We start from the raw sequence: 27,961 nt of genomic DNA, 5'->3' as shown, positions 1-27,961 counted from the left end.
ATATATATGCATACACATATTAAAATAGCAATGTAAGAAAATATTGCACAAAAGTTTCCTGTATTAACATTTTACGGAAGCAACTCATCTGGTAGCGTGCATATCGTGTTTCAAGTCTCCTGCGGTTAGGGGTAAACGAGAAAAGTGCACGATTCCCGAAGAAGCCTGACGCGTCTGGCCGCCACCCTTCGGTTCGTTCATCAATAAAACATCCGCGAGCAAGATTAAAAGGACAGAGAAGGAACGAGACTCTCCTACCGTCGTACCTACGCATACCTGCACGAAAACGTGGAACAGGTTTGCGAGCAGGAGGATCCGCTCCACGATGTCATTCCGATGCCCACGTAAAACCCACCAGATTAGTATCGTCGACTTCGCCAGAATCCAATGGCTAACCGATATACATAGAAAAATCGGGGGGAACAGTCAAATCAAAATTCAAGATAATACAGCAGAATAAAGTGAAAAAAAACATCGAAAAACAACGCGTATTGAATTTTACCAGACGCAGAAAGCGTATCTTGACGGTTCTTATCTGCCGAGAATCGTCTGTAAAGACCACCTTCTCCATAGAGACGACCAGTGGAAAATAATTCAGCGGTGCTCGTACGGAACAAGCGATTTAAATAAAACGAACGTGATAAAACATAAAATACGAGCCGATACTACGTTCGTTTCCTTAACTCGGTAACGCCAAATGAGGCAACGAGACTGAGAAAAATTACCGAGATAAGCTACGAATTCTTTCTTCGACACGCTTTTATCCTGAGAAACGCACAGGATCAATCCGTGGGACTGGATAGGGCGGACGAAGCAGAATTCTTGGCTGGTCCCTTATTCCTGGCTTCGTCCTTGCGCCTAGACCTGCCACCTCCGTGTGTCTACGTGTCCCTGTGTATTCCTGGTAAACGCGTACACACACGCACAGTTCAGGGAGGAAGAGAAAAAAAGATCGATCCTCTCGGCCGTGGTGTGCCGCGGAGAGCTGGCCGCGTGCAGGATCGACGTGCCGTGAGCGCGCTCGCTCGTCTCTCCAGGGTGGGAGATACGAAGGTATAAAACCGATCTGGCCGACTGCTGGCAGCCAGTCCAAAGGCCAGATGTGGCGGCGGCTCTAGTCGCACGCGTGCGAGAGAGACGATAACGACACGGCGTGCGGTACTCCCGCGACATAGCGAAACGCTTGGAAAACACATACCGGGAATCACGTTCGACCCGTGAAGATCCTTCATGGTTCACCACGGCGATCACCCAGCCTTTCGTCTGTGAATTCGTGCGCACAACTCGATTCAGCCTCTGAAAGAGGAGCAGCCGAGAGAAAAGGGAAGAAAAGAGAAGTAGCTAACGTCCTGAAGGGAGTGAGACGAGAGGAGAAACAAAAGTTCGTCCTGCTCTCGGATTCCAAAAAGGGAGAGAGAAAGGACAACGAACTCCGCGCTCGACGGAGTACGTCGAGAGGACTCGGCTCCCTGGGACTTGGCCAGGCTGGTCCTCGGGGATTGGTCGTTCAGCCACGAAGCACAGCGTTGAGGGGGAGAACTCTTTCTTTCAAGGGTGATCGCGGTTTCTTGTGGAATATACGTGCAGCGAGGGACATCACCAGCCGTTCACGGGAGTGGTGGTAATCGGAGAGTGCGGCTCCTAGGTGCGGATTTTTCTTTGAGACCTAGGAGATCGACCTTCGAAATCCTCGAAGAGAGTGTATAGGGTATATAGGAGTGATTTCGAACGAAAAAAGGAGACGCAGAAAAAAAAGGCACCCTGGAACATGTCTGGAATTCAAATCAACGTGGAAGAGGCCTCCAACGACGGACACGAGGATCCTGTTCCTGATGTAAGTCCATCATGAATTACATGTTAAAGAATATACATGGTCGAGACGTTTCTTCTAGCTAATGGTGTTTTAGAAGACAAATGATAGTTCGTGGCTGTATCACGGAACTCTCGTGGTCCTTCTCTATAACTATCTCTGCTTTCTACTCGTCGTCCCTTCCGCAATTCAGAAATCTCAATCCTTCTCTGTGACCCGACAAGATTTTACCGAACAATTCCTATCGAACTTTCACGATGTAAATAAAAAGCACGTCCTCAAGTTCCTTTGGCGGGAAACATGCGATAGAAAAAGAAATAGAAGACCATCCAGTGGATGGACAAGTTAGTCTTCTAGTTAAAGAGAAATATGAGAGGCTACAAGACGAGCAGAGGAAGTTAAATCAGCTAAATTCATCGGGAATCGTAAATCACTCGATCTTTGATTTCTAGTGATTAGCAGCTTTGGGCTGGTTACGTAAAGCAGGCGTAAATTTTGAGGAAGTCCGCGAAAAAATTTCACAACGTTATCTAACAGGAACTAGATTCCCCGGATTTAATGCATCGGCGATAATTAACAACACTATGTTTCTCTTTATCTACTCTATTCTCTTTGCCTATACTGTTAATGAGAAACAGTTAATAATGCTGAAAGTTCAACGGACGATTATCAAACGAACGACATATAAAATGACACTGGTAAACAGATAAACTGTTCTGATTAATCGAGGTATCTCGGTAAAAGGCATCGAACAGTTTAGGTTCACGGGCAACGTGCGTGCGTATGTACACGCCGCGTAACGCCGTTCACCGCGAATACTTAATAAGCCTGACACCCATCCCGGTACGGGTTTATATAACGCAAAACCGAGCACACCGCGACAACGTAGACGCACTAGATGTTAGTTGGGAAACGAAGGACAATATCGTTCCCAGATATTCGTAGAAAATAACGCGCACGAAAGCCACGCCGCGATTACCACGGCGACGAATCGCGAACAAATTGCAGTACACGCGTATTGTGCAATAACACCTGCCTGCTGTGACGCATCGCTCGTGAGAAATTCGTTTGCAACTTTCCACGAAAAATCGAACATCGAGACCGCGTATTCCGATTACGGTTCAACCCGTCCACTTATTATTTGATTTGTAGCTACACTTTCTTGAAGCGGTGTGACTAATATGAAAAACAACAAGATACTTTACATTCCGATATTTTACATAAAAATGTCTTAAGACATATATTATTAGTCTGGAGGCCTTGATAAATTTATTAGGAATTTCAATGTGAAAAAATAAAGCATTCGTTATCATATCTAGAGGAAAAATCAGATGTATCTTGATGTATGCATAAAAATTTGAATTTGTATAAATATTCACTATCTCGTTGTTACGTTTCTTTCGAGATTAGAGAAATGGAAATACGATTTAACTTGGATGTTGTATGAATAAAGTGCTAGAATATTAAGAATTTAAAAAGATGTGTATGTAACGTAAAATTCATGTTTTACAGCAGATACTAAACTTCAATCCCAGGAATTGAGATAAAATTTAAAATTAAAATAAAGATCCTCGAATACGATCCTAAGTGAGTAGATTACAGTTTGCCATATGACTCGATATTAAAAGTGGTTGTTAGTCGCCTAAACGAGAAAACCAGCAACTAACAATTGTCAGTGGAATCGAAATTCGACGAATTGAACTTTCATGCCGGCAGCGGTGACTTAACTTTAAATACGATCTACCGAACAAGCGTTTGGTTGGTTATTATATTAAAAGGAAAAGAAACGAATAGAACTGACATACAGTAGAACGTGTAGGCGTTACGCGATAGAAGTAGTGCTACACGGCTCGCGTTGAAAAACGATTTCCATAATTCCGTAGCTCCAGGTTGATTCTCGAGAAGCCGGTAACCAAGCCACCTGTAGGCCGTTTCTCACATTCGCGTTTCATAATTCCTTCACCGTCCTAACGTTTACGAGCATGGACCGCGATTGCTTCTCGAGGCGTAAGAATCCTAGCTGGAATTCCAAGTTTATTACTCGAACTACGATAAATCTAGCATTTACTACTATGAATTAAACTGACAAACCTATATAAGATTCTATGCTAAGTGTAAATTACTTGTTAGGCATCGTGAAAGATTTAATTCCAATTTATTAAGAAGATCTGTATGTTTTAAATAAAACAACTTGAAGAATAAAGAAGGATTTTCATTCTTTGCTATCATTCAGAGTAGAATTTCATTTGTCTAATAGATTATATAATAGGAATTCATTAATTCTATTCACTATCCGTGATCTTCCATTCTTATAAAATAGAAGTTCAAGTTCAACCAAGTAGATTCAGTCGTCGAGAATTCATTTAATCAGACACTGATTTAACCTTCGCCCCAATAAATGAAGTTCGAATAAAAAAAACTCCAATGTATAATATATAAGACAAAAGAACGAAGCATTACAAACAGCCTATCCCACAATAATCAAGTTATTAATCTCGAGATTAAGTACAAGACAACTTTCTCAATTAGCAGGTTAAATATTGACCAGCTGAATACTTATTGGCAAGCAGAATCTTTTGCAATATACCCTTGTGTAACATTATCGATTATCTAGAACTTTGATCGGACTTATCGATATACATCAATATATATAGTTAATGTATACACATTAATTCACAAATATTAGGAAGGATCTTAATCATAAGAGGAAGTTACCCTGATTTATGTACCGCGTTCACCTTGTACGGACTGGACGGTGAAACTCAAACAGAAAGCGGTTTGCGAAAGGTTGAAAACAAAGTAACCGTTTTGGGAAACGCCGCGTTTAAATCAACGAGATATAATTGATTGTCCGTTCGAGATCTGCCGTTCGAATGGATTTCATGAATGCATCTTGTAACGGAGATTACAAGTCGAAGAAGCAAGATACGATCCGTGTCGATTCAGCCTTCGTTATCGATCATTTACATAACATCGCGATATCTCTCGGAACTGTGGCCGCGATCTTTAGCGTGAACCTACAATTTAGAACGTACGCGTTTATTTCATCATTGCACCGCGCGCGTACACCAGAACTTCAGAGTTGCAACTCGATTCGACTCGAGCAAAATGCCGCGTGTTCCACTCGCCTGATCAGTCATGCACGACGATTGAAAACGGAAAGCTGGTGAACGAAATTAGTCATTTGAGAAAACTTCGTAAAGGTCGACAACGTGTCAAATACTTTTTAGAAACATTTCCGCAATGATTTTGTGCCTTTAATGGATTAAACATATAAGTAAATTGAGCTTTTGCAAATTTTCGACTAGAAATAAAAATGAAATGAAATTTTGCATTGTCGAACGATTGGAGATACGAATAAAACGAAAATTCATATTTTCGACCGAAGATCTGAATGTAAGAAAATTATGTATTTAAATGTGTGAATATTACAAAACTGAGAATCAAAATATACGTTAGAAACGACAACCTTCGAATAGAGGCAACTTCGTTCAGCAAATCCCATTAATATCGATAACCTTCGCATGTTAAATATGGAATTAAAATAATGGTCGACACGTTTCCACGGCGTCGAATTTTTAATCAGAATCGTCCTTTATCGTCCATGCGCGATTAATCGTTTTCGCATTTGTCAATCGAATCGTGTTAGTGTCGTCAACAGTGGACAGCTACCGAGCTATGAACGGTTGAGTATCCGTGTCCCTGGAAGATTAGAGTACTAATTAATCAGTATGTGAAAACAATTCTCAGTCGTTGACCTTAAGAGGAACTTACGCTGGTGCGGAATCGAGGATTTCACTTTCTATCTTGATACTTAGAAGGCTCGTTTATTCGCTCACTAGTCATCAACTGACAACACATGATTGTTTATTAGGGAATTAGATAAAATTCGACGATATCCAAAACCATTAAACGGAGTAGCCTCGAATCTTCGTTGGATTTGTTAAGTCAAGGTTTGATACAAGGTCATCGATCAACCGAGAGAAAAGCTGGAGTGTTTTCGTCTAAGGTCGAAGCAGAGAAATCGATTTTGCAATATGAAGTGCTTTCTCTTGTTGCATGCAAATGTCGCCTCGGGGAAGGAATTCACGAGATCGCGACATTGATTCGTGCAACACTCACGGGTGCTGTATTGTGACAGCGAGTTACTTTGAAAACAAGATCGTCAATAAAAACAGGTGTTTTTCTCATTAATTATTAAATAAAAGAGTGCATGACAGCTTTACAGAATGTCAAATACAGGTTTTAATTATGTTGACGAACAACGAAGGTATTAAGTATATTTTTGTGTAAATAAGAGATAAAAATTGATTTGCAATCTCCATCTATAATCCGAAAACAATTATTGGATAACGATGACAGCGACAACGGTGTACTTATATAATTCGTCTTGTGCTGCTTCATTAAGGAAGCAGACTTCATTAGAATGCGTGATAGAAGCGGCGCGTGTCGAACTTTCATTCTCTATTTCAAGACGTGACAGTTTTCTAACGGGTCCTGCCTGCTGTTTCCAATTTACAAAGACGCCTATCTGCTTGCCTAAATTTACAGGACCGTATATGCAAAAGTCTTACATCATCTACAACAGTAATTTTCCAATACTAATTGATCATACTTTTAGGAGATATTAATCATTATGTAGGAACAATATCCCCTTTATGGTATCACGTTTGTAATTTTCCGAAACGACTTGAGATGAGCCATGAGAAATAAAGAATACGAAATAGATATATTTGATAATTATTAATACTTCCATAGCAAATATCAATCATCGATAATTCCTGGATTCAATATTTAACAAACAATAAATTTAAGATTCAAGATATCTTCACATCCATTCGTAAAAACAAAACATTTCAATTTCGTACACGATCTTAGTATTTGCCAGTACTGTACATTAACCTAACCTACACAACACCATTTATAGACCACTATAATCTTACTTTCAAAGAATGATCATTATACAAGAGCCGTAAGAACCAGTATTGCCATATTTTCACACACGTCATTCGCGTCCAAGCAATGATCACTCTGTGTCTGATCATGACACGCCGCTTCTACTTCAACGGTCACCGCCGCGACGTGTATTAGACACGTCGGTTCTCGAGACCAAAGAAAGCAAGAAGAAACAAACTCGAAAAAGGAATATACATTTATAGGAGGGATAAGGGATAAGGGATAAGATAGGCAAACGTCGTTTACAAGTATTAGATTCACGACACTTGTTTGCCTCGATGTCACAATTTCGGAACGTACTCTTTATTTGCGTTGTAAATGCAAATGGGCCAGAATTGATCATTTCCAAATGACCTAGAGAAGGTTTAGAATCGACCAGCAACAAGTTCCTTCGGATTCGGCGAAGCGTGCTCGTGACATTTCGCGACGATGACGGAGGACGTGGCGGCGCCGAGCATCATCATCGGCCATAGCTATTATCACGGAGTAAACGTACTCGGGATCGAGGCAGATCACGAGAAACGGCTGGAAGACGCGTAAATAATTTGCAAACAGAATTGCCTCGCTGTTATGAAATCAATGGATTCTCGACTGGTTTATTTATAGCCTCGCGCGTCTCGTTGATTTATGAATTTATACACAAGCGTTTTCTTTCAGGTAGAAAAGAATTTCAGAGAGTTGGATCGGACCAGGGTGTTCGATTGGTTTGCGACTCGATTTGAGGTCGACGCCGCAGGCAGTGCTCGCGAAAAATGAACGAGATCGATGATAAAACATCGTGAAGTTATCGATCGCGATAGCGGTGAATCTCGTTTCGATCGATAATATTTTTTTGCGCAGAGAAGTAGAAAGCTGTCGAAAGTTTGGAATTAAAAACGCACGAGCAGGATTTCGTGTATAGTCTGTTGCTGGATAAACGAAATGGAAAGTTCCCGTTACGATGTGTTTGTTGTTTAGAAATATCTTAATTCCTTTGAGAAACCGACGATGATGAGAGATCGAGCGTTTAATTCGTGATTAAAAATTTCATTTACGAAGCAGGAAGATTGAAAAATTGGAGTGAAGAAGATAACAACGATTGTTACACTCGCTGACTCTCCCATTACATGTGACAGATTATGTGGACGTTACTCGAGCAAAGGATAATGAAGATAAACGACTGGCGAATTCTGCTAAAGAAAAACAAGGAAAGAGTAGCCAAGCGTGCAAATTACTCGGACTAATTAAATTTGCGCGCGTACACCCGGTGACATAACGTTGACGCATCGCGACGAAGACAAACGGTGCCATGGTTCACCTGGAGAGCTTGGATTTAATTACACGCTGACGATGAAACAGAGGTTAAGTGTTCCATTCACCCACCAGCAAATTGACGATTCAACTAAAATCTGAGAACTTTTCAAGCTAAACGGATAGTCAGTCATTCTTCAACGAAGAAAGTTTGAAAATTACAGTAAATTATATTGTAATTATATGAGTCCCCAATAGTTTCTTAAATTGATCACTGTTCCAAACATGTTCATCTTTAATCATACATATTCAAACATCAAAATATTCGAAGACAATAAGTACAAAAATCATAAGACAAAGGTACTCGTAGGATAATCAAGAACCACTTAAAACGTTTGCTGGGAACCTTGACCAACAATCGACGAACAATAGAACCTCATTTATTGGAACGACATTTTATTTGGTGTCTGATTGAATAAGCTGCAGATTGAATCTATACACAGCGAAAAAAGCTCAGATGATAAACGACGCTAAAAGACATCATAATTTTACAAAGCAGAATTATAATTGACGAGAGCAATGGATATATGAATCATATTTACGACGTAGTAAAAACTGTCTAATACAAAAATTACTAGTATTCAAGCACATAAGTATCATTTCGAAACTTTCTTTCTTCTCATGTTATATTTGGATTCTTCTTAAGCAAACGCCAAATCATAGGAAAAATCATATAAATTCCAGTCGCATATAGTGGCTCCAAAGTATTTAGACATTTACATTTACAGATATAGAAAATTCTTGTAATTATATTGAATGTGTTACATAAAATATTTTGAAATTTCATTAGTATTGTAACGAGATACGAATGCCATGATTGGTGAAATTTTCAACTTCGAAACTATTTTATAGAAGTTACAAGACATTTACTGGAAACATATGTATATTCTGAAAAAAAAAAAAAAAAAAAAAAAATAGTATATACAGCGTGAACAGTCATCTAAAGGGTTTATTTACTTCGATGTAAACATGATAGCCCAGTCTCGCAATGATGCTAATGAAATTTCTAAATGTGTTTCGTACAACATAATACATATATCCATAAAAAAAATCTACAAGCGTTCCGATACTTTCGTCAGTCACTGTATACATATAAACTAAATTCAGATAACCAGAAAATTCCCGATACCACCGTGTTCTTTTTACAAAATAAATCAGCGGTATCGATACACGAGCTTCTGTTAATTTCTTGTCCTCAGATATATTCCAAAACGGTGCCAGGCGCGTTACGAAAGAGGTGGGTAGATTCGCAAACAAGGTCCCAGAGCCGGAGTTGGGTCGCAACTCGCGGAAGTGGAACGACGTGGCGTTTCGATTTTTAACAGTCCTTCGACTGCTCATGCAACAACCACTACTGCTTATCCAAAGATAAGCGCGTTCGTTCTGCTGGTGAAAACCGTAGAACGCGTACGCACACTACGCTCGAAGCGATTCGTATACGTGAAACAGACATTCGCCATCAGGAAACGGCTTTCTTCCTCTCCTCTGAACGCTTCTTTATTTTACAGACTCTCGAAGATTCTCTCCGCATAACGACTTTCCTTCTCACCGGTTGCCTATTCAGCGACCGGTATTTGTCAAGAGTTCGTATACGAGACAAACATGCTTTCTTGTTATTGTGAAATTTCAACAGGGTGGAGGAACTAGTACGTTTAAAGGTTATTAGAGAAAACAAAAGAGCAGCAAATAATTAAATATAAGGAGAAATGTCCTATAGCCACAGGTTACAAAATTAACCCTGAAAGAAATACAAGTATTTTATGTATGTCAATGTAGAGTTCAAGATGATTGAGAAACAATCCAGCATATATTGGAAACTTTCCAAAATGTTTGCAATTCCTTTCAGCGAGAAATGTCAAATGTGCAACGCAATGAATAGAGCGTAAAGAGGAACATTCTTTTCTCTGAAAAAAATTGCTATAAAAGTCTGACTAGAAATAAATAACTATCTTGACTTCCGAGATAGGCATACGCACCTATAAAAGGTATGAACTCGGAGGATGATTTAATTGTTTGTAACCTGGAAAATGAGCCTCAAGCGACATTTTCGTACAAGAACTTTTTTCACTATCTATTAAACACTGAATTTGCTGGACCGACTACAACAAATATCCCATAACGAGATCAAAGGCGCTCAGTCATGCGTGTAATTATAATAATGACAGGTGTATCTGATTTCGATTGATCGACCTATTTTCGATCGGTTTGGTATCTGTTAATTGGCAATCGAAGCGACCTCGTGGAAGGAGGAAGGTCAGAAGAACGCTTTAAACCTAACTAAACGATTCTTGTTACAATTTTCACGCTTCGAGACACGAGGACAAATCGTAAAAAATACTTGGGACATAGAACAGGGACCTTGTCGTCACGGAAGCGACCTGAAACCGGCGATGCCCGTACGATGTTCGGAACTAATTGCGTCCGGGATCATTAAAATCGTTTAAAAGCCATCCCCGTAACATTGCATCAATGAATATAGTGAATATAACCGACGAAATAATTACTTCGCGATCGCTATTCCATCTAGATAGCCGACAAGGCTATTAAACAGGCTCGCTAGAAATCGATGTAGAAGCTTCTTCCACTCGTCGATCATTTTAATTCTCGGATCATTTCCCGTCAAACATTTCACTTTGAATGTAACATCATTGGTTCGCTAGAAGAATGATACAATTATTGCGAGAGGATTTTTTTGAAGAAGTCGGTTTGAAATGGAAAGTTGTTAATTACCCAACTATTCAGCAATGGTTAGCAAACTATTTTAGCAAATGATTCGTTTCCTTTTACAATTTATAATATCATTTTTATAATAATTGTAAAATTTCAATAAATTCTATCAGTTTTAAACTGCAAGAAGTATTTGCACCGCCTTTCTATTGATCTCATTAATTTAATGAACTTATTATTACATAAATTGTAATATTTATTAGAACCTATTAACATGATGGATAATTGACTGACTATTTAAATGCTTCCACAGCCTGTTCTTGCAAACATCTCCGGATATATCACTCTTCTATCAAACCGATGATACACGGAATTCAATACGGTCTCGTTAACGAAGTCTCTAGAATCTATTCTAAATCCCGTATATTATTCGCCATGAATCTTCGTCTTCACTGTGCACGACAGGAGGCGCGCAACGATTTCACAGACGGTAGAATCTCCCTTCGTAACGCTCGCTCGAGCTCTTTCATAATCCACGAGATGCCCGCGTTCTGTCTAGTTTAGAGCCAACAGACACACGGAGTCTCAAGGACGAGAATGTTCGACCATTACAAATGATTCGATGGAAATATCGAAAGTCAATGCGTATCTCCAATATCGATGGGCAGATTATCATACCAAATATCAAAGATCGTGATACAGCGAGGGCAGAGACTTCTGTCCTTTTTTTTTTCATTCTTCGCCGTTGAGACTTCTCTTTTCTATTGGAAGAACCGCCGTGGATCTCGTGGTAAACAAAGTGAAGCATCGTGCAATAGTCGATGTAATGAACCCAGCTCGCGAGTTGCAAAATATGTAGACGATCGTGGCAAACGGGCCTTAGATTTATGTTTTCTGTGAGGCAACGCGGCGCGAGATCGGCGTGAAAATGGGCCGCGCTCGAAGACGCCGTCGCGGATGGAAATGAGACCATGTCGAAACTTGTGTATTATTAAAATTATTGCCTCCCTAGGTGATCTTTATAGTGGCAAATGATAGGTTGTCGGCTGGGTTGTTTTTCCGATACGAATACGAGTTCTGAGTTTCCCTTTTTTAGTTCTTTAAAGATATAAGGAACCCTATTTTAATTTCGCTCGCCTTAAGGAAGGAAGAATGCTGAAATGATTAATTGGTTACGAGATGATTGAATTGCAGTGCAGATGTGTCTTAGGCCATTTCACCTAGTAATCACATAATGATCTCAAAACGATCGTTCTTCCAAGAAATATTTTCACATTGTGTCTTTAGATATTCCATTTGTGCTAATATCAACTTCTAAATTGCGAGGAGCGTAAAGGTAAACTAATATGCAAAGGGTAACAGATCCAGGTCTTCGTAATTTCCTCGCTACAAAACATGAAGATGTTTAAATGTCACGTAACGTTCTAACAGCATAATCGTAACGTAATACTTAGCTCACCTGGTGACACGTAACGTGCTTGTAAATACATACGTATTAAAGAGCAATAGAAACTGCTTTAAACAGGTCGCTGTGATTTGGTTAATAACAGCATTTACGAAAATTTAAAGGAATATTGAAAAAATGACCGGTAATTATCGAAAGTTGTTGAGTCAAATATTATATTCTTTCGTTAATAACAAACTTTCTATTCGCTTGTTTATCAACTGTATAGACAACTTGTTGAGATACCTCTATCATTATAAATAATAATAATTATCTCAAGAAATATCAAACATTGGAAAATACTAAATGTCAGAATATTTCGACGAATAATGGAAAAAATGAAGAACAGTTTAATTTTATTGCCAGATATATTATACAAAATATTCAAGTTTGAATTCATCGAGGGTGAACGAGCGGAGGTGCAATGTGAAATCCGGTTCGCCGGATCGTAGGTGTCGAATAGAAGAAACAAGCTCATCCTATCTTCAGCCAAGCCGAAATGACTCAACGTATTCATGAGTGCGTATTTTATTGAAATTCCTTGTAAATATCGTGCCTTTTCGTGGAATTAGCGGTACGTTCTTATAAATTGTCAAACAACGCTTTCTTTCGTTCTGAAACGTGACTATCCAACGTTGGGAATCCCGGGTGATTACGGAACTACTTTTAATAAACCGAAATGTCGATTTTGAGTTTATAAAAATTTGCTCCAAAAAATGTTCATATCTTTCCATAACGGGAGAAAGGTAGAAACAATAATCGAACTAGATCTCAGGATATCATAAAATATGTGGCGTTACAGAAACCTGGCTTGTAAAATCCTTTATTTCCTTCTTAATTGTCCCTGTTTTAATTACGTTATATAAATTCGACATGTAAATTCCATTATTATTACTAGGCATTTAATCTCTGTAAAAAAAATGTCCTATTTAGCCTTGCATTCTACATTCTCTGTATTTTTTTATTATCTACCTAATTATTCCTGTCTTAATTACATTATATAAATTAATCACACGAATACCGACACCTATTATTACCAAATATTTCATCGTTACAAAAAATGAAGAAAGTTATAAATTTTATTTTCCATCTAATCCCTCATATTATTTCTACTATTTTACAATTTTTTTTCATAATTATCTCTATCTTCATTAAATCGTATAAATTCATCGTGTGAATTCCAGTATCATCACCGAATGATCAATTATTCCGAAAATGCAAAAGAAACAATATCTAAAGCCAGATGGCTTGAAACTTCAAGAACAGCCATTCCTAAACCGATTCGTTCCTCTTCCTCGAGTTTCACCGATGCAATCCGTTCGCTCGCGAAAGCGATCTGCCACGGGATGAACAAGGTCAAACCACGGAATCTGTTATCGCTACCTTGTAACATATATCTTTTTATGATCGTTCACGCATCCGCGTGCGACGCTCGTTAGACGCCAACTTCTCTACCCGTTCGCGGTATCGGTAACGAGAAAACGTACCTCGAGGTATCGACTGACGTGGCGCTCCTGGATGATGATCCTCGACCTGCACAGCTCGCGTTCGTACAACCGGTTAACGAATATTCAAGTGATATTCCAAGACCAGTGTTAAATTCCAACCGAGTCACTGGCTTCTTGGCGGACGTATTTTTTGTATAGCCGACGAGAGCCGGGACAAACAAAACGTTCACGAGGAAGCAATAAAAAGCGATGACTTCTTAATGTTCTATCAGAGTCTTCTCAAAATCGAAGAATGTTTTAAGGTTACTTAAAGATTAGGCAGATGAATTTCTCAGAAAAGGGGAACACGAGATGAGAGAGAACAAAGATCGATGACCGAATATATTCTGCCCTTGAAACGAGATGATTCTTCTTAACGTTTCTTTGAACATATTTGCCGACCGTTTCTAGTAATGTTAGACAGTTATAATTAGCTTATAAAGATAATGACTTCGAAATAGATTAACAGCGATCCCAGCTACGAGAAATCTAGACAGTCAACAGGTTTAGCGAAGAACCATACATGATCAGTGATTATATTACTTTATCATCAAATTATAATTATTGTAACTGTTTTGTGCATAAAAAATAGGTTACGCCTCTACTCTTTCCACTGAAATACCAAGACAACTTTACGAAACACATTAATCAAAAAATGTGACATCAGATAAAGGAGAGTGGGAAATACCCAGAACTCAAACTCACATTCCTCGGAAGACGTTAAAACGCAAATCACCAAACGTATATCTCAATTACTCTGTATAATATGATAAAAACATACTTTAATACATTGATATATCACAATATTTTAACATGTCTTGATCAAGAAATCATCTTCATTTCGAATATTTATTTGTTCGAGGATATTCACAACTAATCTTAAAGATCCTCCCCTGACCGGTCGTTACTTTTCACTACAACGATACTCTCTGTCAATGTTAATCGTCCTTGATACATGAAGACGACGATTAATCAAAATCGTTCAACCCTTCGAGATGATACAGAAACAACGAAGGGAGAACGAAAAAAGAGTAGCGAGTTTCAGAGTGTCGCGTTACCCGGTCCCAGCACAGGTGCAGCACTTCGAGGCTGACCAGTGTATTGAATTCCACAAAAATTCTTAACGACGCCTCTCTTTGAGCGTCGCCCAGGCCATTCTCTCTGTCTTGGTCTCGGTTCCCGCTCGGGTGCACGGGTTTTTCTTCTTGCTCCGGCTCGAGTATCCGACTCTTTTGCCTCTCGCATCGTCTCGAAAAATTTCGAGATATACCAGCTCGGCAACGAATACCTGTCACCGAGAACGCGCCGTCGGGTATCGAGATTCAGTTATGAAACTTCGATTCCGACAAATACGGCGCCATTCTCCTCCATTGTCTAGGAGCTTTGCGCAATTTCACTCGTATCTTTTCATTCCAGCCTATGTAATTTCGCCAACGAATGTCTTTCAAGTATCTTCTGTAGCGATTTATACGATATGTCGTATTAAGTGTTAGGTCCATGTTTTGGTACCTTGCACTCTGACGATTTCTTGATACAATCGATCAGTGATCTCAGTAGTCTTGCAGTGAAATTTTTCGAAAGCAGAAAGTTATATTTTGAAATGTTCATTGACAACGTTAATGATACAGTGGTCTTCTTCTTTTTATATCGGCGAGAATAATTTGTAAAATGTCAATGTTGCTAAAGAGATATCGATAGATTATTCAGAGTTAAAATGGAGGATTCAAAGTTGCTTGACCCGTGTTCGATTATTGAAGTAAGTGATTAGGAAATCTTCTTCCAATCCTGATAGCTTTATTCTGTGTTGATAATTCACGAATAATATTACATCAGGGATCTTCTATCAAGTTTCCTACTCTACCTTTATAAAAATCTCATTGTTTTAAACAGGATCCTGAAGGAATTACTTATAGAGCGACCTAGTAGTATAATTCTCCAATTATATCATCAGCTAAAGAAATTATTATCTTTGTCGAATAAGAGAACTGTAATTCTGACCTAACACAAAATGTCCATCAAATCATCTAAGACAAAAGTAATCCTCGTAAATCATATAATATAAGCATTTCTGATTGGATCAATCTCTTAAAGACCTAACAATGGAACGAACAAGAGGCTCCAAGACTAAAAATACCAGGTGGTCGGTGCTCCGGCGAGTCCCGGAAGATCCGCGAGGCACCGGCGGCAAAAATGCGGTGCAAGGCTGCTTCCACGTTATTTTCTGAATCGGCCACGCCCGACAGGACACATAAATCGTGGGTCGGCTCGCGTTCCATTAGAGACTCGATACTTCGATCGGTATCCGAGTGAAAAAGCGACTCGAAAAAAGAAACAAGCCGAGTTCGGACCTTGGGCGGTGGCCAGTGTGAGGCGAAGGTAGGCCACAGGTTCGGTGCGAAACGCGGCTGATTTACGTGCGAAAATGGCCAATTAACTGGCGTAATCGACGTGCGTACGCACGAGCCGAGCCAACGGGCCAAGCCAGTGTCAAAGTCGCGGAAATGCTCGCGCTGCTATCCCCGGCTTGGCCCTGAAAACGTTTCGCGGCCGTACACCTCCAGGCATGCTTCAAGAGTCGAGGAAACACACGACGACACGACGAGACAACGACGAAGACGACCAAGATGCGACCAGAGAATTACATTCGAAGCAACGAGCTGCACAGAGGAATTCGAGAGTACCAGCGTTGTGCAACGATCAAACCGGAATATCGGGAGCTTGGTCCCCCGAAATCTTCCTTCGAGCTCCGAGTGGTAGCGCAATCGCGGACTCGTTCGGCTCTGAACGTTGCTCCATTGCAAAGTGCATCATTTTTGTTCGGAATGAGAGTATTATGGATAAGGGCGTTTAATATTATTTGGTATACTGAGTAATAGTTTGTTAAGATGTCCAAAACTTGAACTGGGATATCTGAGGAGCTGAAGTCTCTTGGAACCCTTCTGAAGAAGCACATAATGCTACTAAGTTATTAACCGACTAAATCATATTTGGCACACAACCGATACGATGGTGTGTAAACCTTCTTTTTATTCAGGTGATTATAGAGAACACATAAAACGACGTGAATGAGGGTATGAAAAGCATAGGGGTAAATTACAATTTGAAAGCCGCAAGGATAAATAAAAGTCTAAAGAACAGAATAAAGATGAAGATTCAGTACAGAATAAAATATTTCCAGAAGGTATATGTCCGTTGTGAGGAAAATATCACAGAAAGATTACTAGTTCTAAGAACCATTCCTCGATAACCACTCCTCTTCTATTCTCTTCTTTCGTTTGAAGTGAACTCGATCGAAGCGAAGAGTGTACGATTTAGTCAGGTCGCGGTACATCATCCCCGCTGGTATTTCGATGCGGTGAAACGCGCGATACGGATACCCGCAGATGGGACCGAGCTAGAACAATAAGCCATTGCGACAGCCTTTCGAAAACAACGTTCTTTGGTATGTAAAACTTGCTTATGACGCGAACACAAGGAAACGAGCGAATGAATACAATACTTGGTTAACGAGAAAGTCTATGTGTCCAAAGTTCCCAATTGTTTCGTCGGTTAATTAGTATATCATTGACGTACAATTTACACGATTGTAAAGTAGAATCGTACCAGTAAAAAAGACTAGATACATTTGCAAAGAACGTTCGCTCAGGATATAATACAGCAGATTTAAACGGCTATTTAATCTGCTGATTGGTCAATCGAATCGGACCACGAGCCTGTTCGTCGAACAGATGAAACTCAGATAGCGTGGTGGATACATATAGAGTAATGTTCTGTTGGCGAGAGATAAACAACACGCGGTTGCAGGTGGAGGACATGCGGGCGAGGCAGAAGCGTAATCGCCGCGACATTATCGCTTATGCAATCAAAGCTTCACGTCGATTTACGTTGCTTTCAGATCGAGGCGACGGCGGCTACGACAGCAGTAGCGGGCAGCCCGCTTTCCTGGCACATCCCAAGGCCGTCCTTGGTGGGACGAAGCGAGAGGGATAGCGAAAATGGTAGCTGGGCTCATCATCTGCACCCAAACTCGCCATCCAGAGGATCCACCTCGTCGCAAGGATCCACTGCCAGTACACACGTAAGCGTACATCGATAGATCATGTATTTGGAGTTTAGAAGAAGTTGAAGAATGTAAATGAAAAGCTAGTTGAAATTAATTCTTGGTACCTTAAAAATTATAAAGTAAATGTAACACACCTATGACTACAATTAGACTTATTTGACGAGTGAAGATTTATAGCAAATGATGAGTCACTGGAAAAACAGTTATGAGAAAATAAGATAATATAAACTGATACAATTATGAGGAAAAACATGAGATCCTTTGAAGGAATATTGAGCATCCTATCTTGATGTTTTGACGATTAAATTATCCTCATATAAGCAGATTTAGATTTTTAAAATTGTAAAAGAATTCAGAAATCCTAATAAATGTTAGAAAGAAGTACAATTAGTATAATCAATAAATGCAACCATGAAGCTAAACAAATAAATGAAAAGACTAGATATCAGAAGACTCGAGGTTTAAGAAGTCTTAACAACCCCACAAAATGCAAATAATATAATCAATAAATCTAATGAATCATTAAGGGTAAGACTAATCATTCAGAAGACTGAAACTAATCAATTATTCAATTTCAAGTAGAAAGTTCAATAACCGAGCGATTAAATAACATTCTTGTATTACAGAGTGCCGCATCGGGCACGTTACTTCTGACAGCCGCTAACCTAGCCAATCTCGCGGCGATTCATCCACCTACGGTGACGGCGCCGAAACAGATGGACACCGCATCGGTTGCGAGCAGCACTCACTTCACCGTAGTGAACGGCCTAGGCAGACCGACGACCGTTTACAGGAAGTCCTGCTGCGCGAGAAATCAGCTCACCGTGCTCGTCTGCACGATGAGCTTTCTATTCATGGTCGGCTTGCTTCTCGGGATACTCTACATGGAAAGTGAGTACTACTCGTAGTGATGTTAATTGCTTCAAAAGCTCCACTTCAAAGACTCTTCAATCTTTTAACAATGCTACCCATACCGAATGTTTTTAAGTCTAGTCTCCATCAGTCCCCGGTGCTTTTTGCTTCTGATTACAGTGAGAATTCGCGACAAGTACCACTAGGCCGATAAAAATTGGCGAATGCAGCGATCGTGGGATCATCCTGTAGAAGACTATGCTAACGACGAGACAGAGGAATGCAAATTGCGAGTCAACATTGAGATGTTCAAGAAGAATGGAATCAGGGATGAATCGATCTCTGCGAATCATTTGACGTTAAGATTCTCGATCACAATCGATTGAATTATTCGTATTTATAATGTATATGTATATTATCACTTAGAGCGTTAGGACAACTCGATTAGACGTTCTCGGTCAGAGACAAAGTTTCAAAGGCTGTATTGCACCGTATTTGGCGTGCGGTACGTGAAAACTCAGTAATTACATTCATGTAATGAGCTAGCTTTAGGTAAGGCCGTATAAATAGCACGAATGCGATCCTAACTCCTAAATTGAGCCACTCGATTATCTGGCGAGGAGGCCGATCCGCGTCCTTCGAAATTCGATCAATATTTCTTCTACTGTCCTTCCCTTTCTATAATTAAGATCAGACGATGACGTATTAAATAAAATGTACGAATCATCATTTCTTTGAATCGATTTATGAAAATTATTAATTTAAATTAAGATATTTCTGAAATGTAAAGTTCTGATTTAAATCTAATTTAAATTAGATTTAACGACGATAATATTGTAAAAGGAAAAGATTAATTGTAAGCTAGACAAGTCGTCGTCCAGCGAAACATTTTGTAAGTCATACGCACAAGTATTTCTTCGATTAACATTGACGGTTCGGAACAATCGACGAGATTGGAGTAAGATAAGCGGATATGTGTTAATTTTTAGGGGTCGTTATTTAATTGTTACTAACAGAAAGAACGCTTGAATCAAACCTGGATTCCGCATGCCAGGGTGTCGTGTTCCAGGGAATGTACGGAAAAGCAATGGGCAGCGATCGTGTCGATCGCTGACCCGCAACTGTGATATTACTTGCGTATTAATTAATCGTCGATTCAACAAGAAACTGTCGAACCATGAAGAAAATCAGGATGTGTTTTATTTCACCCCTGTCCCTTCTATCCTCCTAATATTATTACATATTGCGATACTCTATTTGCTTCTTCTCTTTTACTTAAAAAAACAAATATATGTAGAAAGATATTTCGAACAGTGATAGACGAAAGAAAAGTACTTTCTAAGACTGCATAATGCATTATTGTTTAGTTATTATCGTATCGTTAGATATTCGAAACAGTTCAGTTCTAAAAACATACGGTAAAATATAAACCAAATAAATTGGAACACTTTATATTTTACGATCTTTTCCGGAGTTAAACGTAATAATCTTTAAGACAATAGAAGGTTATCCTACTAAATGGTATCAACAAATACATTACATAATTCTAAATATAAGAGATTACAAGATTGACTTCCTTTATACTGTGTATCAATAAACATTCTGCCATTTTGATGTCAAAAAAATATTTCAGAGAATAAGAAATTGAAAATTTATTTACATGCATGATATTACTTACCTCCAAATCCTGAAGTGTCTGAGTCCATCTGTAATTGGGCAAATCTGCTCCATTTCCACTGTTAGGCCGAAGTTTGTTCTTTTCCTTCTCATCTTCTTCCTCATCTTCCATGTCCTCCTTTTTACCATTATGTGCATTATCACCATTATGAACATTAAGACTATTATGCGCATTATCACCACTTGGACCAGGAACAGCAAGTGATTCTTTTGCCGATTTCTGTAACCAGAACCGTAGAGTGTAATCAAAAGAATTTCTTTAATATAACCTCAATTTTGCTAATCATATTTGCATACCTTATTGTCTATCTCTTCTTGTAGCTTAACAGCCTGTTCATCAGTCAGTTCGACAATCTTTGACTCTGAGTAGATTTTTTCCTCCTTAGCCTTTTCTTCTTTCTTTCTCTTTTCTATTCTTTCTTTGCGACGTCTCTCTTGCTCTGCGCGCTCTGCCTTTTCACTAGCTGCTTTGGTAACAGCCGTAGCTTCGTGCTTCTTAAATTTGCTCATAACAAGCTACAGTCAAATACAAAGATGGTAATGTGAATTATAAAATCCACAGAAGTGATGAAATCATTTACAACATTGTTTAAGGTCATAGAAGAAGAATAATTACCTGTTCTGCAGCTCCTTCCCCTCCTCCTGTGTAGAAATCCGTTTTCCTCGCAAGAAAACTGAAGATTGTATCTAGGAGCTACAAAGTAAACGATATTTCATTAATAGTTGGAAAGTTATTTTGAAAATAATAATGTTTCCCCGAGTGAAACATAACCTAAGTTGGCGACGAAACAAGACTCACCTCTTGCACACCGCCTTCGTGTTGCTGAGCCATAGCCAGCAACATTCCATCAAATTTCTCCTCGTTCTTTGTCATTTTTCTTCAAGATTATAAGATTATTTAATTAATATCAATGAAAAGATCACACAAAACGTTTACCACTGACGTTGAGAACCAACGCACTTTGTTACACCACGTTTTAATCAGAAACGTCTGGAATTATCGACCAAACATAATTTTAAACGGAACACGTGACGCCCTCTAGCGCAGAATGCTGGTATTAAAGGGAATGCGTCGTTCTCCAATGATCCATGGGTCATTTAATTCTTTGTATCGACAAAACACAACCTTTTTCTAGAATAAATTAAAGAATTAATATAACTAATTATTATAAAAGATATATCTCCCTCGACGAAACTCGGACGAATTAAGTAATTTACATATATGAAGCAAAAATTTCAAGTTTAATATTATTCGAAAGGAACGGGGTTTCTAAAAAAGAAATCGATGTTATATGGAATGACAATTCCTTACGATCGCTGATACGCAACATTCCTTGAATGATGCAATATAAGAGATATAACTTGCAAAACACTCAAGTCGTTCATCGTAGAACCCTTCACTTTCCTTGCAAGCGCGCCCGCGAATCGTTTTCAATTTGATGCAAACGATAATCTCTTACTTCGGCGTCAAAACGTTAATGGGTTTCGCGTAACGAGAACGAAATTATTAACTGACCTGACCGAAAATTTATGCAAGGCGAACGTTGTAAAAAAGTAGGTTAAAGAAGTGAAAACAGCGTCCTTCGGGCGCAAATACATCGCCCGTTACAATTATCGCAAACAAATATAATTTTTCTTGCACCAAGATGATTCATTAGCGAAAGCAAGTGGATCTTTAAAATATGTGAAATTCTTGATGGTGTAAAATGAATAATCGGATTCCATTAGAGAATTAAAAATTTCGATTGACTGGATTCGATCGACTTTCAGCACAGTTCATACGCGTTCCATACGTGCTGCTAATTAGGTTACAATTTCTACTTCATCATCGCTGTATATATTTTTCTTAAAGTTATGAGGGAATGGCACACGATAGAACAAAAAGATTTCCAAAATTAATTACTCAGACACCGCCTAAAATTGGACCTGGAACTTACGATATATCGGACTTGCCAGGGCCTAAAAGGCATCTTGGTACTATAATTAAAAGTAATTCACGGTGTTTCAAAATCCTAAGTTATGACATGAAATTCTTTCCACAGCTGATTGCTATCCCTTTCTCTCTGGATCAAAAAGGAGAACTATTGCTATATCGAGAGATGCCGAACGATTGCCAGGGCCTGGCACGTACAATATAAAAGAACCTCAACGACATATACCAGAACGTAGTTTCTAAAAATTAAATCTATCGAGATTGAATTCAGCTAAGTCTTTGTGGTGAAAGAATGATAAATTACAGGGTGGAGTCAGCATCGATTTTACAGATGCTAGATTTAAGGAAAAGATACCCCAAGGACCAGGTCCAGTGGATTATCACGTAGCTACAGATTTAATTAAGTCACGAAAAATAAGATGTCATCCTGGCACCTGGAGAGGTCCTGCAGGAAAAGTAACATATTTATTTAGTTTCCAAACTTATGTATCTTTGTATGTCTTATGTATTGTGTATTCATTTTATTTTGATAATAAATTGCAGCTATGGCTAACTCGACCTCCTCGTTCGATTATTCCAAATCCTACATCAATTCCAGACAAAAATTACACGGCGTATAGTATCAACGAAAATGGAAACTTAGTAAAGAATCCTCCACTCAGAAAAAAAACAACTTTCTTTTACAACATCCCACGAGGAGTAAGAATCGCTGTATTTTCTTCTGCAAGTTCACGACTCAAATAAAATAATTTGTAGAATAAAAAAAAATATTCAAAAAGAAAATATATAATTCTTAGGAAACAAATGCCACCACATTGCTCTACAAAGGAAACTTTTGGAGCAGAATGACAGGGAGAATCGAGCTTCCACCCTCCCTGACACCAGGTCCTGGAGATTATGAACACGAAACGAAGAAAACAGCCGCGCAAGCACAAGATGAAAAAGTAAGAGAAGCGAAGAGGATGAGTTCTTGGCAGCCACGTTTCCTTGATACAATGTGCAGAAAAAAAACCCAAGAGGTAATATCATATGGACATAAAATTACATCGAAGTATGTTTTTGAAATACTTCGCCGATTGGTGATGTTTGGAGTACACTTTTATAGAATTTTAATTTTATAGAATTTTCAAATAAATATAGAATTTTCCAGCCCCAAATGCGTATAACGTAAAGGGCAATTTCGAGAAATTCTTCAAGATCGATTGCAAGTGTGACCCTTACGTCACAGAACCACCCCCTTTTGGTCGAACTGCCAAGGTTTGGTTTTTCGAAACAATTTTACCAGGGAAATTTCGAGTTATAGAAATGTATATTTTGTTACAGAGATTCGAAGATAAAGCGGAATCCAATGTACCTGGTCCAGGTAAATACGATCCTCCTGTTGCAATAAAATGTACAGCCTCCATTTACCCTGCGCCATTTGGCACCTGTGTTGGTCGTTTTCCAAAAACTTCTGACGACACTGGGCCAGGTAAAACTTTTTCTATTAAAAAAACTCTACATTTAATAATTTAAATATTTATTAATGGGCTATACTTTATTTCTGTTATGTTTTTGTCACTCGTCGAAATTGTTAGCATCTTATCGAGGAAGCGCGTTTCTGTTTTAGGACCCAGCGATTACCATTCGAAAGTCGGCAACTTGGCATACGAGTCAGAGAAGCGTTACCGGTACGCTTATTCAAGACAGCTGCAGCCACGGATTTATCTCGAGACAATTTCCTATCCAAACGATGAGGATTATAATAATGCGCTTTCTCCAGAGGAAACTGAAGAAAAGAAGAGTGCTGTTTATCATGCTGTTTTCAAATCTAAAACACAGAGATTCCCTAAACTCGAAAAGGTAAAGATTCTCTGTTTTCTAAATCTTCCTAACTTCGTCCGTTAATATAACTCGTAACATAATAGTTACGCAATGATAATTACAAAACTATGACAATCGTGAAAGAAACTCAATGAATAGCATCATATGGAAACTAAACCAAACCATGTCAGATTCAAACCAGTCCTTTCTGTAATCAACGCGATAGCAAACACAGATGTCACCACCATTACATTCACTCAGCCAAACCACGTGAACTGCCAAAACCAAATTCCCCAAACTATTACGATATTAAGAAATACTCAACAACACCTACTAAACCGACATCCTTCTTCATAAACCATCCCCAACCATCTCTAAGAAAAATGAACAAAAGGAGGAACCAACAACCCTTCCAAGAAACTCTACCATAACTCACCCTCCACCCACGTGTCGTCGCCATCGAAAAAGAAGACCAAAACTCCCTTTATCAAAGCTGAGTCAGACATCAGAAAGGACCAAGCACTTTCAGATTGAAAATGTTAACCAGGGACGGAGCAATTGCTTTAATGAGATCGTAGTGTGCGCTTCGAGAGCGAGTAGTCACAATAAGTCTGCGGTCAGACCAGATTCAGGGGATTCTTTCGTTCGTTGCCGGAAATCCATGAACCAGCCAAGGTGCAGGTAATCCTCGAAGCGCAAGGTAATCAGGAGAGGTCGAGGTGAAATTAATGGCGGTGGATCGAAGCGATGCATCTGTACCCGGGGCGGTTCGAGACCAGGATCCAATTTGCCCGTTAATCGAGAGACCGTCGAATGCTGGTACGACGGTGTAGCCGCAGATAGGCCAAGATAGGACGGAACATAGCCAGAACAACGCGTGTTCCTGCCTCTGTCGCAACCGTCTCCTTTGAAGTAGCCGCGTTCCACCACACTGAAAGGTGGAATCCTTCTGTGAGCCTCGCCTTTTGAGCGGCACTAAGTTCGCGTTTGACAAGTTGACACGCAGAAATTTCATTAAACACCGTTTTTCGGAGACACTATGCGCTCGGATCGAAGAAGTAGCTTGCGGTTTCCGGTCCGTCCTTTTGGCTCGCAATTACCTTTAGAGGAAGTATCGGATTGAGATTAGAATCTCCACGATCGCACCTGCAAATTCGTGGAATTTAACGAGATACAAAGAGCGATACGAAGAACAATACTGCCGATAATTTTCTTTCATTTATTTATTTTTTATATTTGATAGAACTAACAAGTCCACTATATAAAGAAATTTTTCAACATTTTTTTTGACATACGAAGATTTATGTTACGCGTGAATGTATCTATAGGACCTAACAACCTCACGATCAAATCTTACGAATATCACACAAAGAGTTACACGAGAACTTAGTTATTCTTAATTTATAATGATCGAAAGAGATGATAGATGTGGTGAAAAGGAAATAGTTATTTTAATAATTAAATTACTGAACTTATTATCATAACATTGAATTTATGGTTTGTTACAATTTACTCTTCTAAACGAAGTAATAATTCTTAGGTGTTCTGATAGGTTTCCTAATGATTTTTCACGCTTGCTTCAATTCTTCTAACTGTCCTAATATTCACGGACGAGGATGTATGCGCGCAGCACGCATCATAGTACTCGACAAACAAATCGGAGGAATTTACGCTAAGTTTTAATAAATTTCGCGTGAATCTCGATAAAAGTGGATTTTGGAAGGGAAACAGGTTCGTTTTATACGGACCAGAAGTTATACGTCGCTTTTGTCGTACGAGATTATCGCGACAGGGCGATAAAACGCAGGAAGAAGGTGTCGTCGCGAATTCTTACGATCGTCGGATAAGGATGTCGGAGTGGAAGGAGGATGACGATGTCGTTGAGATTCAGGGACGGCGGTATTTACATAACGTAGGGAAGCATCGTAACTCGACAGCGACGGAAATGACGTTCTGCCACACTCTGCAGGTCATTTCCACGTAGAGGCGCGTGGCCGACGTAGCCCAGAGAAATCACTTCCGGCTCGTTGAGCCGGAAATTCGAGCCAATCCCTGGCCTGGTATGTCGACCCACCCTCGAAACGCGGAACGTCGCTGGTATCGACCTTTAGTATTCATTTCTGAATCTCGAGAGATCGTTCGTTGTCGTTCGATCGAATTATCGTGAAGCAGACCGACGCTGCTTAATTGACGAACACTGATCAAATACTGGCAGGAAATGAATTTATGCTTGATGATTCGAGTGTAATCGATTATGGGGCAATGGTAAAGATAACTCGACGAATGGCACGAAGAAATGCCAGCTTTCGCGAGCAAATGCCCGTGAAAACCTTTACATTATCGGATGATTATCGGGAAATTCTTCTACTCTATATTTCTGTACCTTTAAAACGAACGATACTTCTGGATGAATTATTGAGAGTTGATCTCTTTATACGTATATATATATGTATGTATGTCCTGCTGTAAAGGAAGATGGAATAGCATTCGAAACGATGCGATTTACGTGTAAATCTAATCGACACCCTCCCTGATTCCAAAAATCACGGACCCTTATTATTCAATATTTATAGACAGCTCCCGATTCCGGCGCTTACGAGGTCTTAACGGCTTTCAAGGCAAATCGTGATAAATGTGATTTCCTCTGTCCCCGATTAGCTCCTCCCTTCGGGACTCGCAGCAAACGACTGCCGAAGAGTCCGCGTGACATCAAAGATATGCCAGGTATATACATCAAATCAATGTCAAAAGTTCTAGCAAAATTATTTCTAACCCATTAAGAACCAAACAACGAGACAACGTTCAAAAATTGTCTAAATTTTACAAACATTATTAAAACATAATTAGGGAAATGTAAATTATTGTCTTGTCAAGTAACAAAGAAATGTATATGGATAATAGAATTCATTGGTACTTAATGAGATGATTATTAAATCTATTATTGCGATAAATTATACGAATATAATTTTTATCAGATCCAACCTATTATAACGTGATCACTGATATATCAAAAAATGTGAAGGGTGGTGTGATTCCAGAATCTGAGAAGACCACAGAAATTTCATTCAGTCCGCCACCAACTCGCTACTGCGTAAGTTTTGATCGCTATATCAACGAAACTAACTGTATCGAATTATCGTAGCGTGTATAAATGAAAACGATCGTCCTGTGGACGATTTCGAGGCCGTTGTTTTCATGGGACGACAGCGTAACAACGAAACGAAAATCGAAACGGCGCAGCGGCCGGCGGATGGCTCGCGTATTTTCACGTCGAAATTTCTATTCCGTTCTGTCGGTTCACGTATACGGTATTTACTTTGTTGTCACGGTCCAGGATATTGCGTGCTCGGTGCGCGCGCGGGAATAATACCGGATACTTCAGATGGTGATGTATGAGCTGCGCGTTACGAGATGGTTAGATGGGCCAGCGTCGGTCCGTATTACCTCTGTCCGACGTGGTTCCACCGTGCACGAAGCGGGGTTCGTAAATAGCCCGAATTGAAACGGAAGTCCTTCTTTTTCCCCCGTTGGACGTCTTTCGCGCGCAACCAACCTGCGAGATGAATGTGTCGAGGGAATGGAAGTTCCGTGAATGTAAAGTTTGGAATTGTATCGTGCGCTGCTTGTCTGCCACGTCTTCTTTTAAAGGATAGAAAAATATGTTCCAGGTTCTATATATGTAATACACCTCGTGAGTAATGCAGCATCTTCAGTTCGTATGCTGGCAGACAAAAATTTTGAATCACTTTCTCAGTTTTATTTATCACGTCACGTCACGGCAATATAGCGGTACGAGAATTAATTGAAACATTTGAATGAAATGAACAGTCGCTTTTATGAAATTTTTTATATTTTCAATGCTACATTAACAACGTAAAGTGCTAAATGTACCAAAAGCGTTTAAACAGTTTCCAATGTTTTTATGTTTTAATATGTATATATATTCAAATATAACGTGTAAAGTAAGCGACCGGCTTGA

At 39.3% G+C, this 27,961-nt stretch overlaps 2 protein-coding genes across 2 annotated transcripts in view; one reads left to right on the top strand and one right to left on the bottom strand.

The window, feature by feature from the left end:
• LOC132909379 (nuclear migration protein nudC) overlaps positions 1-21,240 on the bottom strand; it is a 103,388-nt gene extending 82,148 nt beyond the window's left edge. The window contains exons 1-4 of the mRNA XM_060964181.1: positions 21,046-21,240; positions 20,863-20,940; positions 20,544-20,762; positions 20,248-20,466 (exon numbers count right to left, since the gene is read on the bottom strand). Of these exons, the coding sequence (XP_060820164.1) occupies positions 20,248-20,466; positions 20,544-20,762; positions 20,863-20,940; positions 21,046-21,120 (591 nt within the window). The 5' untranslated portion in view covers positions 21,121-21,240. The remainder of the gene's footprint in view (positions 1-20,247; positions 20,467-20,543; positions 20,763-20,862; positions 20,941-21,045) is intronic.
• LOC132909384 (uncharacterized) lies at positions 1,089-19,756 on the top strand. The gene is made up of 4 exons (XM_060964188.1): positions 1,089-1,834; positions 17,550-17,732; positions 18,344-18,608; positions 18,750-19,756. The coding sequence occupies exons 1-4, from the start codon at positions 1,769-1,771 to the stop codon at positions 18,773-18,775; spliced, it is 540 nt and encodes a 179-aa protein (XP_060820171.1). The 5' UTR covers positions 1,089-1,768; the 3' UTR covers positions 18,776-19,756.
• Positions 21,241-27,961: the final 6,721 nt, after the last annotated feature.

Source organism: Bombus pascuorum, chromosome 7 (genome assembly GCF_905332965.1).
Source record: "Bombus pascuorum chromosome 7, iyBomPasc1.1, whole genome shotgun sequence".
Classification (NCBI taxonomy): Eukaryota; Metazoa; Arthropoda; class Insecta; order Hymenoptera; family Apidae; genus Bombus; species Bombus pascuorum.
The sequence above is the reverse complement of the archived record's forward strand: the minus strand, read 5'-3'. Positions and strand labels throughout refer to the sequence as shown.

What these genes read in the sequence shown, in the direction of transcription:
- LOC132909384 (XM_060964188.1), top strand. Translation starts at nt 1,769, where the DNA reads ATGTCTGGAATTCAAATCAACGTGGAAGAGGCCTCCAACGACGGACAC. An exon ending in ACGAGGATCCTGTTCCTGAT is followed by an intron (nt 1,835 to 17,549) that starts GTAAGTCCATCA and finishes CGTTGCTTTCAG; the next exon opens with ATCGAGGCGACGGCGGCTAC. An exon ending in GATCCACTGCCAGTACACAC is followed by an intron (nt 17,733 to 18,343) that starts GTAAGCGTACAT and finishes CTTGTATTACAG; the next exon opens with AGTGCCGCATCGGGCACGTT.